Genomic DNA, 15773 nt, shown 5'->3' on the forward strand with positions numbered 1-15773 from the left:
GTCTGGCAGTAAGTACGATATTCGTGACATGAGCCTTCAGATAGCCCCCCCCCCTTTCAGCCAATCAAATGCTAGCATAACTAAATTGGTCGTCTTAGAGACGTAGCCTCTGGGTGGGCACATCGGAATTATCTAATATAACTTCACTCCAAAGATAATGGGAATGAGTTCGCTCAAATATTGGTAGGAACAATTCTGTCCTCCCAAACATGTCCCTGCTGTCCATATGCAAACCTATGCCCTTGCTCCTGACCATGTGCACAAACCACAGAACCTTTGGAAGAACATGGACTATTAAAAGAACTAGATAGAGCCACTCCTCTTTGTGCTAGTGGTAGGAATTGAAACTGCAGGAATGCAGTGAAGATGGCAAGCACTGGAAATTTTTTATGGTGTTATGCAAACCCCCCAGGGAGAGCCATGTGAATAATGTTTATTCTGATGGCCAATTAAGCAGCTACATCATATTTCACCCTGAATATACCATTTTTATTATTCTTATAAAGTGAAGTGTGAAAATGTGGGGAGGTGAGGCATCTGATATTGATATGTTACACAGCACCAGCTAGCCTAGTCATCTACCTCCATCTCAGCTTCAGCCCAACCAAACAGAAAAGTCATGCCTTTCCAGGTCAACCTCCAAGCCTCCTTTTGACAAAATATCTACTCCAGCTCTACATTAAAAGGCAGCTCTGTAACTCCATCCTACAGCTTAATCTCTGCCTTTGCCTTAGGTTATTTCCTCTTCTCTCTTTTACAGATATATTTTAAATATTTTTAGTTTATAGTTCAAGTTTTGTTTTGTCCATCCATGAGTTTATGTACATTAACATAAATACAATAAAGTATAATATAACAAAGTTAAAGTAGTATGCTACTACATTGATAGAGAGGTAGGTTGAAGAAGAAGAAGTCAGACTGATTTTTTTTTCTCTGGTAGGGCCAAGGTGGAGGCACAGGGCCAAAGATATATACTGGACACTGTACCTAATGTCAGATATTTTACTTTCCTACAACCTGGAAAAACATCAAAAAGAGAAATCTGGGTTATGATACAAGGTTGATAAACTATATGTAAATAGATATATAACTATATCAATATGTTTATGACAGACCTGTCAGAATCTCTTCAACCTCTTCTATGTCTTGATTCAACTTCCTGGTAGATTTTGGTAGATATTGACAATGTTAATTTTCAACTAATATTGTCAATGTTTTCAATAACTTTTTACAACAAATATCAGTAATATTAAACCATGGATCTTGCATACCACATCAAAATTCTAAACTACCCTACAAATGTTTGTGAAGTCAAGCTTATATTAGCCCTTTGTTTAAGCATTTTAGTAATGCATACATACACAGTATAAATGTGAATGAAATAGTATGGATGGGTTTCTTTCACACACAATGTAAGGAAATCTTTTATAAGTATTGCATTGCTTTTTAATTGACAGATCTTTAAGGCAGCTCAATACACACACCTTACAGAACATGTTGGACAGGGCCATCCATCCCAATAATACCTTAATGTATTGTATCTCTCTAGGGCATGTGTTCCACATAGTCTGGTCAAAGGGGTAATCATTCAGCTTTTCAACGACTATGATTCTTTGTGGCTTAATGATCTAAAGCTGATAGTAAGCCGTTTAGCTGCTCCTTGTCACTCCATGTGCAAAGTTTTACTCTTTACAGTATGAAACCCATCTGATAGCACGTGAAATTACACACAATCTAAATACATGAAGTAACAGTCCAAAATGATCCATTATTCATTAAGATTCTTTATGAATAAAGACATTCTGGTAGACTCACATCTGAAATGATTTTTCTCTTGCAGTCACAGCAGAAGTGCATTGTGGTCTTTGCGCTGGTGTGCTGTTTTTCTGTCCTGGTGGCTTTAATATTCTCTGCTGTGGACATCTGGGGGGAATATGAGGATGGCATTACAGAGGAAAACTGCAGCAAGAACTGTCGGTAAGAGTAACACCACACATTACGTCCATTTTACTTGATGAAGGAGGGGATGTCTGTTTTGAACTTGTGTTTGTTGTGTGAAGCATAAAAAATGCATGTTGTTATGGAATGCTGTTTGGACTACCTTCACACTCAATCATTTGACATGAGGCCACATGTACATATGTGTAATATATATTCAAGTAGTACTTACATGTATGTAGAACAGTATGTAAAAAGTACTATCCTGGACTGCACTGTTCTTTACTGTTGATGGCTTTCTATATAGTGTTATGAAACAATGTCTACTTACATAAAGCTTACATGGTTTTCCACATTTAATTAAATGAATACAGGCCACTATAATGTAGTCTATCAATTACGTACATTAATGAGCAGCCCCTGTGGTTTAAAAGGCATTGATCTGTCATTAGTGTTCCCTCTTTTTATTGTAAATGTCACTTCAACATACCACTAGCTCTAATATTTGAAAAAAGGGCCTGATTTAATCTAACTTCAATTTAACAAATTAAAGTGAGTATATTAAATCCATATGCAATATTAATTTTGATTAACACAATCATACCTCTTGTATTAGGAAACATTACTTTAACACAGTTATTTTTGTCAAATTAGAGCACCTTTGAACATTTTAAGCTTTATTTTTAAGATCTTTTTCAAAATGTCTGTAGTCTTCCTGATCCTGGTCTCCTTCTCCCAGTAATCTTCTGGCATTTCCTTTCATTGGCTTAGCCCCAAAACCTTGCAGAACTGTGCTAAAAGGTGACATATTAATTAATAGTATCCTGTGACTCAAAGTACAGCTAAAGATTTCCTGTGTTGAGCCAGGCTATTAATCAAGGTTTCAAAGAGCAAACTAATCTAGTGTTTTGTTGCTTGAATCACCATTTTTTTAAAATAATTTCCCATTATGTCTGCATAGTGTTAGTCAATAGTCATTTCACTATTTTAAGTTTTAGGCAGAGTTAATCCTCAACATGCTAAAATGCAGCTTGCGGAGTTAATTAGCCTGAACATTTAACTGATGACATTTAGATGAAGTGTTCATTTGATCATATTGATCCATCTCTGCATGTGTTTAATGACATGGCTTCGAAGTGTGCCTGTCTGTTAGAGGAAGTGGCTATTGATTCACTAATATTATGGAAAATGCTTTGAAGCACTCCCCAGGACATCAGATTCATCATCTGCTTGATTGCCCACTTTCACTCTAATGTGACCATTAGGAATTACTGAACTAATTTCATTTTAAGACAAATATTTGAAGTGCTTGCCACAGAAATTCCAAACATAATAAACCATATTGGGACTGAGAATTATTTTGCAAATTGTTCCACCTACTCAGGAGATGAAGATCAATCCTCGATCTTGTTCTGTTTTATCCCTTATAGAATTTAAGAGTTGAATATCACAAGTTTTAAGTTGCAATTAAAAATATACCTCATGGTATGAAGTAGAGCTGGGTAATCCTTTGTTTGCCAAAATCCTGCAGATTCATTGAAGATTCAGACGAATATTAGCAGCATCCCTGGGACTGCAAGGTCAAGGTTATTTTACTCTGGTATAAGAGAATTTGATGAAAAGAGGGAACAACAAACAATGAATCTCAATTCATCAGTTTTCACATTCTCAAAATTTCCATGGTCTGTCAACTCTCAAAACTAAATCGCTTACCCACACAGATCAAGGTGGCTATAAGTGGCTTATTGTGGCTTATTACTGACAGACTGTGTTAACATGAATTATTTCCCAGGGTATACATTTCCTATCAAAAGAAAATGATTGATAAGTCAATCTTCATGATATCAAATGCTTCATGTTTTAGAGGTTTCATATAGTAGTTTATGTATTTGATATAAATCCCCTCTTAATCAGTATAACTCTTTTGTTACAGCTCTTTGGTTTCCAATTCCATGGTAGGTAGCTGTATTAATGACTACAGTTTACCATACACATGAGATTTATTGTAGAACATATTAACAGTAATGGGGCTTCTCCATCATTTATATCTAACATGCCACATGAGTGTTTTTTTTTCCAGAACCCAAAAAACCTTTCCTGGTTGTGAAGACTAGTCACAACCAGAAAAGTCTAGATTTATGATATAAACTCAAAATTAAAACTCCTAATCAATTTTAATCTGAAATGAATAGTTGGTCAGTTCTATTACTTTTTTGCCTATTGTGAAATTTTTGAAAGAGGATTCTGTGTCTCCACAGGATAGTCCTTGTGGAGAACATTCCAGAAGACCTCTCCTTTCCAGATAATAGTACATCCCACCTTCCCCTGTCCACGGGTCTACACACACTCTTGGACTTGGCCAGTCGGTCAGTGGAGATAGTGTCTTCTCACTGGGCCTTAAACTCCACAGACCAAGAGCCCAGTCCTTCCTCAGCCAAACAGGTAATCTCACACAATGTGTGTTCATCCTATGGACTACAGATCACTGGCCAGTCTGAGAACTTCATCTATTGGTAAACAGGAACATATGATTGAAAAAAAAATCAGAGAGAGAAAAAACTCAGTTGTAACATCTACGGAACATTTTATTGAAATACCTGTCTAAGGAAATGATGGCTTCTCTAATTAAAAGGTCAGTAAGCTGTGAATCCTACAGTCATTAAGCATCCCACACTCGTTAAGCTGTAAATAATCAATTCTTGAAACTGACACCAAACACACTAAATCAATGTCTACAATTTGCATTCTTTTCTGAAAACACTATACATGTACTATACATGTACGTAGATAAGACTGATGTTTTCTTTGATGCTCTGTGTACTTTCATCGCCATATGCTATGAACTGGTTTTGAATCTTCAGTCATCTGTAGTAACACCCCCAGGTACATACATTGGACACTCATCACCCACCTTTGGCACAATGAAATGTTACAAAGGAAGTACATTGTACTGCAACCAGCAGGACAAAGGGATGAAGTAAGTGATGTGTAATGTATGAAATGTATGAGAGAACTATAACACAGTGACTGAATGCATCGAACCATGGAGCTCCACCTTGCAAACAGGCTGCAGGGGAATGGGACACGGATATAATAGGTTCTAAAGTATATATACCTGAATTTAGCTCCAACAGTTGTTTCCTCCCTTCTGGTATGGCGGCTGAGTGAAGAACACGTGCAGACAGTTGCTCTTGAGCATTCGCTTAGATTTATTTCATTTACACCATCAATCGGCTCTGAATTTGCTCAGTTTTTTTTTCAGAACAGGTTATAGTTTGGCTTTGACTATGTCTGGTAAAAATAAGGCAAGTACACTTAAAGGAAAATCTCAGAACTCATCTACAGACACTGCCACACTAGCACCGGCTAGTGTGCTAGTGTGGCAACTCTTTAGCAATGGCGACTGCAGCTACATTCGGGGAAAGCAGCTCTACTTTGACTGTCGCTAACTTGAAAGATGAGCTAGAGAAGAACAGAGTAGTGATTTCATCTGAAATACAAACTGCTCTATCACCAATTTAAATGATACTGAATGCCATTCGAACTAAAGTGGAGGATTTTGGTCCTCGACTTATAGCATTGGAAACCGCTCTTTCTGACCATAGTGACAGGCTGACTAGCACTGAAAGGTGACTTCAGCAACTTCAGACCGAGAACGCTCATCTCAAACAGAAAACAGAGGACCTTTAAAATCTTTCTTGCTGGAACAATTTGCATGTTGTGGGCCTTCCTGAAGGCTCTGAGGGTCACTCAGCCACAGAATTCATGTCTAAATTCCTTGTTAACTTACTACAGGATGATTCGTTCACTGTACCTCCAGAGCTGGATAGAGCACATTGTGCTTTGAGACCGAGGCCCGGGGAGGGCGAGAGGCCTCGGACGATGATCCTTCGCTTTCTACTACAGACAAAAAGAACAAGTGCTTGTGCTGGCAAGAAAATGAAGACAACTTGATTACCAGGGTCACAAGATACTTTTTTCCCCCAACATGAGTAGTGACCTTGCCAAGAAACGTGCAGCATTCAACGTAATCAAAGCCAAACTCTATAACCGGGGTGTGAAGTTTGGGCTCCACCACCCATCAGTAACGTTTCAGGAGGTCGAACACAAATTCCACACTGCAGAAGAAGCAGAATTATTCTACAAGCAGCACCTGGCTAGCTCATCTTTGTGAGGTGTGAGCAAATTTATAACAAACATCTATTTTGCCTCATATTCAACCAGTGTAGCCTCGCTATTGGACTTACATGGACACCATCGATGCTGAGACTTTTCTACTCGTGCTTGGACGCATGCAACAATTATTTTGGGAATTTTAGCGGTAAGGTGATTTCTTTAGCTCTGTAGACATTTACCATTTGAGGACGAATGAAAGTGATCTGAATTTACTAGCCATTTGGACTATGGACGTTTTGTTTTCAGGCGATGTAGGCCCACACAGGATATTGAGGTATCCTTATAGTAGGCAATATTTTATTGTTGTGTTCGTTAAGTAGCTACTGCATATACACAGTCGCTCTAGGCTGTGATAGGGTCAAAAAGTAATCTTACAATCCACCTTCATTATCTCAAAGATTTGACATGGATAGGGTGCTAGTTAGTAAGACAGTGACGGCAAATCATAAATAGTCCTACTTTCCTCTAAACCGATAGCTGTGTTGGGTCAAATATTCTGGAGTTAGGTAATTCTCATGACATTTTGCGCTGTTCCTAATTCAGTTCAGATTCTTTGGATGTGTATATATAGTTCATATATGCTAGCCCATCAGCAGTCTCTCATAGGGAAAGGGTGATAGTGTTATCTAGGGTGACCATACGTCCTATTTTTTTTTTTAGGTCCCAAAAAGAGGACATGTCCGGCACCGGGAAAAAGAGGACATATGGTCACCCTAGTGTTATCCCCAAAGGTTAATTAGCAGCAGTTACCTTCAGCTCACTATAGATTGGAAAGTGAGCATAGGTTTATGGGTTATGGGTAGGTGGGATGTGGGCGGGTTTCTTTATAACTATAGAAAAGCAGCCAATACAACCTCTTCCTTTACTTTCTTTTCCTTTTTTTCTTTTCCTTTCTTTTCTTCTATTGCCAAATCAACCAGTACTATATATTACTCGATCTATTGGACTTGACTGGAACTGTGAACATATCCAACCTTCTAGTCCAGCTTCTCAAATACGCTATACAATTTTTCTCTTTTCTGAATCGTAGCAATACATATGACAATGAATCCATTAGTATCAACAGGAGAGAGAGGCTCCATTAAAATAATTTCATGGAACACAGGAGGGCTGAATGGTCCTGTGAAGCAGCCAAGAATATCTTCCCACCGCAAAGACAGATATAATGTTTCTGCAAGAAACACATCTAAGGACAGTAGACCATCAACGACTCTATAGACCTTGGATTGATCAAATTTTTCATTCCAAATTTAATTCTAAAACAAGGGGTGAAGCAATATTGATAAAAAAAAGCTTCCTTTTATGTCTACTGAAGTTATCCAGGACACAAATGGGAGGTATATTATAGTAACTGGTCTACTTTGTCAAACCCCGTTTGTTCTTGTCTCAGTGTATGCTCCCAACTTTGATGTTGTGGGCTTTGTAAAGAAACTTCTATCAGTACTTCCAAATTTACACACTCACTGTTTAATTTTTGGAGGAGACTTGAACTGTGTGATCGATCCCTGTTTAGACAGATCCAGCTCCAGAACTATTTTACCCTCCAAGATGTCACAGGTTTTAGCTACCTTTATGGACCCTTGTGGCTGCATCGATCCATGGAGATTTTTTTAATCAAACCAATAAATAGTACTCTTTTTTCTCACACGTACATAAATCTTTTTCCCGTTTAGATTATTTTTTTATAGACAAAACCCTTCTCCCCTTGGTAGTTTCAATCAAATATTCTTCCATAGTTATCTCTGACCATTGCCCCATAATACTTGAAGTAAATTTTGAATTACAGCCAAGAGTTGTACCTGGAGATTGGACCCAACGCTTCTTTCTGATGCCAGTTTCTGTAACCTCATCATCCAGTCTATTGAACTTTTTATAGTGACCAATAAAAACAATGACACCAGTCCTTCTCTCTTGTGGGAAACCCTCAAGGCTTTCCTCAGGGGTAAGATAATTTTGTTTACGGCTCATGCTAACAAAGTAAGAAAAAAACGACAACAAGAAATCATAGAGGCAATAGCAGAATTAGACCACCAATATTCCACCATACCATCTCCTGAACTATATAAACACAGGTTAGCTCTTCAGAGTCAGTTTAATCTTTTATCTACTAGAGATGTAGAGAAGACACTGCTTAAGGCGCGGGGTGTTTTATACAAGCAGGGGGAGAAGGCAGGTCATCTTCTAGCACATCAACTGAAGAGTAAAGTAGCCTCACAACAAATTTCTCAAATAACTAACGATTCAGGTGTATTAACAGCTGATCCCTCTGAAATTAATAAGGCCTTCACATCTTATTATTCTCTTCTCTATAAGTCACAATCACCTATTGATGATTCCGAAATGATAAATTTCTTCAATGGGCTGGAAATCCCCGAACTGCCACTTGACCATCACAACTCCCTGGAGAGGTCATTAGAACTTAATGAAATCATTAATGCTGTAAATCTAATGCACAGCAGGAAGTCTCCAGGCCCGGACGGCTATCCCATAGAATTTTATAAAACATTCTCCAACCAATCAGCACCCTTGCTTTTAAATATGTTTGAGGATTCTCTTCAACAGGGCACACTACCTCCAACACTCACCCAGGTCTCTATCTCACTGATCCTTAAGAAAGACAAAAGCTGTTTTCTCATATGAACTCCGGACAATGTCCGGAGTTGTCCTTTCACACATGTAGCACGCAACAGGAGATTGTCCACGTTTGACACGTTCTCACCCACCGGAAATACTCTGTTTGGTTTAGGTGAGGGGTGGCGCCTGGGTAGAGCGTGGAGGAGGCATGGCATGACGCAAAAAGTACGCTGTGGAAATCGCAGTGTTTTGTTTACAGCACATCAAAGATGGCGTACGAGGCTACCAACTCATCCACAATGATGACTGTTTTTGCGTTGACATCGATACCACACATATTTGGACGTATCCGCGATATCAACGAATGAGTGAAAAGCAATATACATGCAAGCAGGCATCTTCATGCAAATGACCCTTCTTCTTCACCCTCAGATGTTTGTATTCTTCCGGATTCGTGCCAGTCGCATGATAGAAACATCATCAACACGCCCGCTTGCTCGCTGTGGATTCTCCAGACAATGACCTGTTCTATTCACACATGGACTCAATCGGACATTACACAGACTTTGTACTAGGGAGCTGGCAGGGTAAAGTCCATTTAATGTCCGGTCCAACTGATCCGGACATTTGCGTTCTCACATACAGCTCCTCCGGGTAATGTCTAGATAAGTTCAGGGTTGCAGTGCATGTCTGAAAGGGGCTAAAGACCCTAATTTGTGTTCCTCCTATCACCCCATATCCCTCCTAAATATAGATGAAAAATTACTTGCTAAGGTCCTCACATGTAGGCTGGAAGCTGTCTTACCATCTATCATATCTGCTGATCAAACAGCGTTCATCAGAAATTGGCATTCCTTTACAAATATATGAAGACTTCTCAACATAATTCACTCCCCAGCTTACTCCGTCAATCCTGAAGTAGTTATATTTCTCGACGCAGAGAAAGCTTTTGATAGAGTTGAGGGGAGATATCTGTTTTTCACACTAAAACAATTTGGTTTTGGAGAAAAAGTTGTGTCCTGGATACGGTCATTTTATGCCTCCCCCCAGGCCTGTGTGTGCACCAATTCTCAGTATTCTCAATTTTTCCTCCTTTTGTGTGGAACGCGCCAGGGATGTCCGACTTCCCCCCTCGTTTTTGCTATTGCCATCGAGCCACTGTCACCTTCTCCAGGTACAAATTAAATCTGCATAAAAGTGAATGCTTTCGCATTAATCAGTTTCAAGCTGTCGGGAACAGGGTTTAAATATTTGGGAATTAACATTACTCGCCCCATCTCTCACCTATATGAAAAAAAAACATTACTACCCTAACAGCTACACACGGGTGTGTAGCCACGTGCATATATGTATATACTGTTGTATGCAGATGAACATTTGTATGGACCCAGTGGGAAATGTAATAACTGGTACACATACACTCATCTGGCACAATAACTTTAGTACAAATCCAGCAATAAGGTTGATGCATTTCCCCCACTCCTTTCCATTTAATTTTAAAGACCTATTCACGGCCCTTTTGTTTTTTGTTTTTCTTTTTCTTTTTCCTCCCCCTTTACAGTTGTGTTGTATATTTGGCTGGAAATAACAGGGCACCTTTGGGCCTGGGGAGGGTGATGTTTAATTAAATGTTTATGTTTAGTTAAAAAAAACTGTGTATTGTCTGTATTTTCTATTAAAATATTTGTTGTTCTGCCAATAAAAATGTGTTTACAAAAAACAGTTGTTTCCTATGCACCTTCAAAATGAAACTTTAGTTTGATAGTGAAAGGGAAACATAAAATGTAATTCTGTATTACTCCACACCACAAACACCCTGAGAGTTTTGTGAAAGAAACCAAATTAAGTAAGCTAACCATATATGCTTGTTGCCAAGTACATATAACATGATAATTCTCTTCTTCTTTGTAATCAATTTGCAAATTACACATATAGCAATAATGTATGTCCCTCAAGACCCTCAAGCAATGTGTCTTCTCACATATTAAATAGGTGTGTGAGTTTTAAATGGATTGGCAATGCCTTTTTCTGCAGGGCCAGCGTTTGTTTCAGAGACTCATCAGCCTTCAGTCTCACCAGATTAATCTGAAGGTGGCCAGTGGTCTTATTGAATCGACAGAGCTGAAGAGCCTTTCTGAGCACAGTGAGTGATGTCGTGCTGAAACTAGATTCCATAGCATGGCAGCATTTATAGAATACTGTTTTTGTATGCATTTTAAATTTGATGATTATAGCCATGTACTACTTGAACATGGAACTGTTCATATATTAGTTTTTTTTTTCACTTACAAGAAGGAGTCATTTGAGTTTAACTACAGCCACCAGCAGAGATGTATAGTAACCTTTGTAGGTTTTCCTAAAAGACTCCAACAAAAAATACATTAAATGTTTTATTTTTTTAATTAACTCTAACATCATTTTTCATTTCTAAATGATTATACAGTTTTACTAGATTCCTTTTAGTTAGTATTTTAGCAGATACTCTTACCTAGACACAGTTACACATGATCCAATTACGCAGCTGGATACTTTTACAGATCTGAAACACCATACGCAAGAGTACAACAGCAGTGTCCATCTGAGAATTAACCTTTTAGTTACAAGCCCCAGTTTTAATTTGAAATATAGTTTATAAGCTATCTATTCATTTTCACTCAGTTATTTAGATATATATATTTTTGATGTGATCACATCTCAAAGCTTGTAGGGTTATTTCATATTTCTACAGCTACAGATACAACCTAAAAAATATGTTTTTAAAAGCCTCAGACCACACTAAATCTAGCAGCAATGTCCATAACATTGAGTAAAAAAATTTGAGCAGATTTTGCATTTTTTGGATAAATACAGATCATAAGATGCCTCATTTTTCACCAGTGACTGATCCCTTGGCTATGTTTCCTGTTCTTTCCTCTGTAGGTGCAGAGGTCCACTACTTGAACATGACGGCTCTGACTAAAGGCCAGTTCCACTCGTCCTTCTGGGTAGTCGACAGAAAGCACATGTACATTGGGAGTGGCAGCATGGACTGGAAGTCGCTATCAAAAGTATTTGACCCTTTTTTGTATTGTGTGCTCTCACTGTCTCCATGAAATATTTAACTTGGAATTCAAAGAGTCCCGCAGTTGCTCACCTGAATTCCTGAGCTCAGAACCGCTGGCACTCATCTCATCTGAGGCCTCACTAAAAAAAAAAAAAATCAAAAAGCGCCCAAAAATAATTTCAGTTTTATGTGGTTTTTTTGACCCATTTAAGGCACAAAGGACAAAAGTACCAACATGTTTCTGCCTCTGTCTTTTGTCCTTTGTCAGTGGCCTTTGTCAGTGAGTATCACAAAAAGTGATAAATTCTATGTAGAAAACAGGATATAAGGAGACAACTGGGGGTGCAATGCACCCCTAAGCACCCCCATGCTGGGCCTAATAGGTGACAAAACAAACCAAAGAAAAGAACAAAAGAAAGAACAGAACAGCTGTGTTCTTTGTCTACAATTCTGTAAAAATTGCTTGCAATATTAAGCTCATTTCTGTATATTTCCATTTGAATAATCAGTTCACTGAGCAGTAATTAGACACTTCTCCAGTTATGTAATAAATTCCATGTTCCATGTTTGAATGAATTCACAATGTTTGGTTTGGGACAACTGAACATTTTTGTCAATAGTGTTTTTAATTACAATGCAGTCTGCTGCTTAAGAAATGCTGATATAAAACACTATATATGAAGTTTTTCACATATAGTAATTCATCATTCCCTTACTAATTCGGTTTAAAATTTAACTAGTAAGAATCAAGCATTTTACTTATACCCAGTCCACTTAAAAATCAGTTTGGGTTCACACACAACACACAAGTCAGTGGAATGAAAAGGCACATTATTACTTAAAAAAGGTGTAACAATCTGAACACAGTGAATCTCTTCCACTTGCGCAGTTTAGTTAAGTGCCTTGGTGCTAGCTAACATAGCAGGAAGAATAAAAACACTTTCTGATGCTTCCTTCAGTCTTTCGGCATCGTGCAGCCTGCCCTAAGATTTTATAAAGAGATAGGGAGGCGTTACAGCATGAAGTAGAAAGTGAACCAGCAAGGCACCACAGAAGAATCATGGAGATTTTCCAAATAATTATAGCATTATTTTTTATGGAGAAAAAAATAACGAGTCAGTTTTTTTTTTATCTTATTTTTCAATTACGAACATGATTATGCTGAGGCATTGCAGCTTGCACAGCACCAGCAATTCACATGGGGACATTTAAGTAATTAATGTGAGTCATGTTATTTAAATTTTAGTTAACAGAGGATTGTGTAAAAACTGTGTAACACTAAAAAATGTTTAATTCCATGAGAACTTAAAGGACATTTCTCAAAGCATTAATAAAACAACTATTAAAACATTTTATCTCTTTGGAACTCCACTTTCAAGAATGAACTGCTGATAAGAATCAAATCTTAAAGGCCTCTCAAGCCTTTTACAGGAAAGGTGTTTGATCTTATTTGTTTTTTAGACCTTGGGGGATAATGGGTTTAATATGTACCTCTAGTAAGTTTCTCTTTGTAATGTTGTGTTAATTTTACCACGTCTTCTGTAGTCCCACACCTTGACAATGCAGACACGTTTAATGTTAATGTGTTTTTTCCAGGAAGGTGTTTCGCTTGCTGTTGAAGTTATACAGTATCCTCACCTCCACTCACTACTCCACTACACTACTGGGGCGGCAGTGTAGCATAGTGGTTAAGGAGCAGGACTCGTAACTGAAAGGTTGCCGGTTCGATCCCCACTGGGACACTGCTGCTGTGCCCTTGGGCAAGGTACTTAACCCACAATTGCCTCAGTAAAAATATCCAGCTGTATAAATGGATAACATTGTAAAGAACTGTAACCTATGTAAGTCGCTTTGGATAAAAGCGTCTGCTAAATGAATAAATGTAAATGTACAGCCCTCCTCTTTCCATTTCCTTTTTCCCCCCTCCCACTCTCCACCCCTCCTCTCTCTAAATTCTCTCCACTATCAGATGGTGATGTCGCTCATCTCCTTATATCACATCAACCTACCACATGTGCCCTGGATCCCATTCCTTCACCTCTCCTGTAGACCATCACTCCCAGTCTTCTACCATTCATCAGTGGTCTGATGAATCTATCACACTCCACAGGCTGTGTGCCTTCAGCCTTCAAGGAGGTGCGAGTCACATCCCTGCTGAAGAAAAGGACTCTGGACATCCGCTCTCCAGAACTCTCAACTGCTCTCTCTCCTTCCCTTTCTGTCTAAAACAATTGAATGCGCTGTGGCTACCCAGCTGTCCTCCTTTCTCTCCCTCAACCTTTTTCACCCTTTTCAATCTGATTTAGGGCTGGTCATTCCACAGAGACTTCCCTGTTCTCCATCACTGAGGCTCTTCAATCAGCCAGAGCATCCTCCCCCTCCTCAGTCTTAAGTCTTCTGGACCTTTCTGCAGTCTTTGATACAGTGGATGATGCTCTTATAAGAAAAAAAGAGAGGATGGAGAAGAAGAATGCATGTTGATGTGAAAGTCTTTAATTCAGGAGAAAACAGTATCGAAGCATGCAAAAAACACAGACTTCAGGTTCAGTCGTGTCGGCGTGAACCCTGATTGTTCAGACTAATTCCCATATATACAGTTTAGGTTGTTCTTAATGTAAATGAACGGGACCTGTTGCCTGTATGATAATGAAATCGGAATGACGTTTTTTTTAGGTTACACTCTTGATGTGAGTGAACCGGACCTGTTGCCTGTATGATAATGAAATCAGAGTGCCGGTTTTGAGTAAGCCCGGATACCCCTTTGTCTGAGACGGTTCTTGATTGCCCACTCCTGGTCCCATTCTATAAATGTTTGCCATCTCGCTTGACCCAATTGTTAAGGTGTCAGCAGAGATGTGGATCTCTATGATCTCAAGCCCTTTAGGATGCCGCGACTATTCAAATTAGATTGTACCTGGTGGAATGTTGTAATTTCTTACACTCTACTTCTGTCAACTCTGGCAACGCTGGGGATCGCTTCTTTGGGTTCAATCTTACCTCTCTGGGCACTCTTTCAGGGTGTCCTCTGGGTGTCTAAACAATCCTGGTGGATTCTATAGAACCCACACCCTGCCTACAGGTGTCCCTCAAGGCTCTGTCCTTGGCCCCCTTCTCTTCTCTCTTTGCATGGAACCTCTTGGCTCTGTCATCTCCCCCCATGGCTTTTCATACCTCTTCTATGCTAATGACACTCAGCTTTTCCTGTCTTTTCTGTCATCTGATGCACGGGTCTCTGTGCACATCTCAGATTCCCAGAAGGACATTTCACAGTGGATGGTGTACCACTGCCTGAAGCTTAACCTGGCTAAGACTGAGTTGCTTTTCATCCCATCCAGGTCCTCCCAATTTCAAGACCTCTCCCTCAGCCTAGGCTCCACAAGCCTTTTTACCAACAGCAAAAGCCTTGGTGTAATACTTGATAGCCAACTGTCCTTCTCCTCTCAGGTTGCAGTGGTGAGTCAGGAATGCAAATTCTTTCTGTACACCATCTGAAGGATCCACCCCTACCTCAATATTTATTAAAACCAGGTCCTAGGTCAGGCCCCGGTCACATCATGTCTGGACTACTATAACTCCCTCTTCGCTTGTCTTCCTACCTATGCCATCAAACCACTATAACTAATTCAGAGTGCAGCTGCACAACTTGTCTACAACCTCCCTAAATATAGTCAAGTTACACCCCTCCTCAACTCACTTCATTGGCTTCCTATTATTGCTCACATCAAGTTCAAAACCTTGGCACTGGCATATAGTACAATGAATGGGACAGCCACCTCATATCTACAATCAGTCTTCAAACCATATATTCCACCAAGACCACTATGCTCTACAACCATGGGGAATCTGACTGTCACTAAGGAGCTATGTGTCAGGGATCAGAGCTTTGAAGGGGGGCTTACAGACTGGCAGAGCAGCCCAGCCTACCTCATGAATCCTGGGAGCATGAAGGAATCCTACTATAGAGTTGAGAGATGTAGGGACCAGTGTACTTTAGAACAGGGTTTATTCTCATACACACATTACAACTTTAGCCCCTGGTTAG

The 15773-nt window shown here is 39.3% G+C and overlaps 1 protein-coding gene across 1 annotated transcript in view; it reads left to right on the top strand.

Annotated features, from left to right (window-relative positions):
* pld5 (phospholipase D family member 5) overlaps positions 1–15773 on the top strand; it is a 54795-nt gene that overhangs the window by 29907 nt on the left and 9115 nt on the right. Inside the window, exons 2-5 of the mRNA XM_036554445.1 lie at positions 1841–1977; positions 4197–4380; positions 10723–10831; positions 11608–11735. Of these exons, the coding sequence (XP_036410338.1) occupies positions 1841–1977; positions 4197–4380; positions 10723–10831; positions 11608–11735 (558 nt within the window). The remainder of the gene's footprint in view (positions 1–1840; positions 1978–4196; positions 4381–10722; positions 10832–11607; positions 11736–15773) is intronic.

The sequence above is a fragment of the Megalops cyprinoides genome, chromosome 1 (genome assembly GCF_013368585.1).
Source record: "Megalops cyprinoides isolate fMegCyp1 chromosome 1, fMegCyp1.pri, whole genome shotgun sequence".
Lineage (NCBI taxonomy): Eukaryota > Metazoa > Chordata > Actinopteri > Elopiformes > Megalopidae > Megalops > Megalops cyprinoides.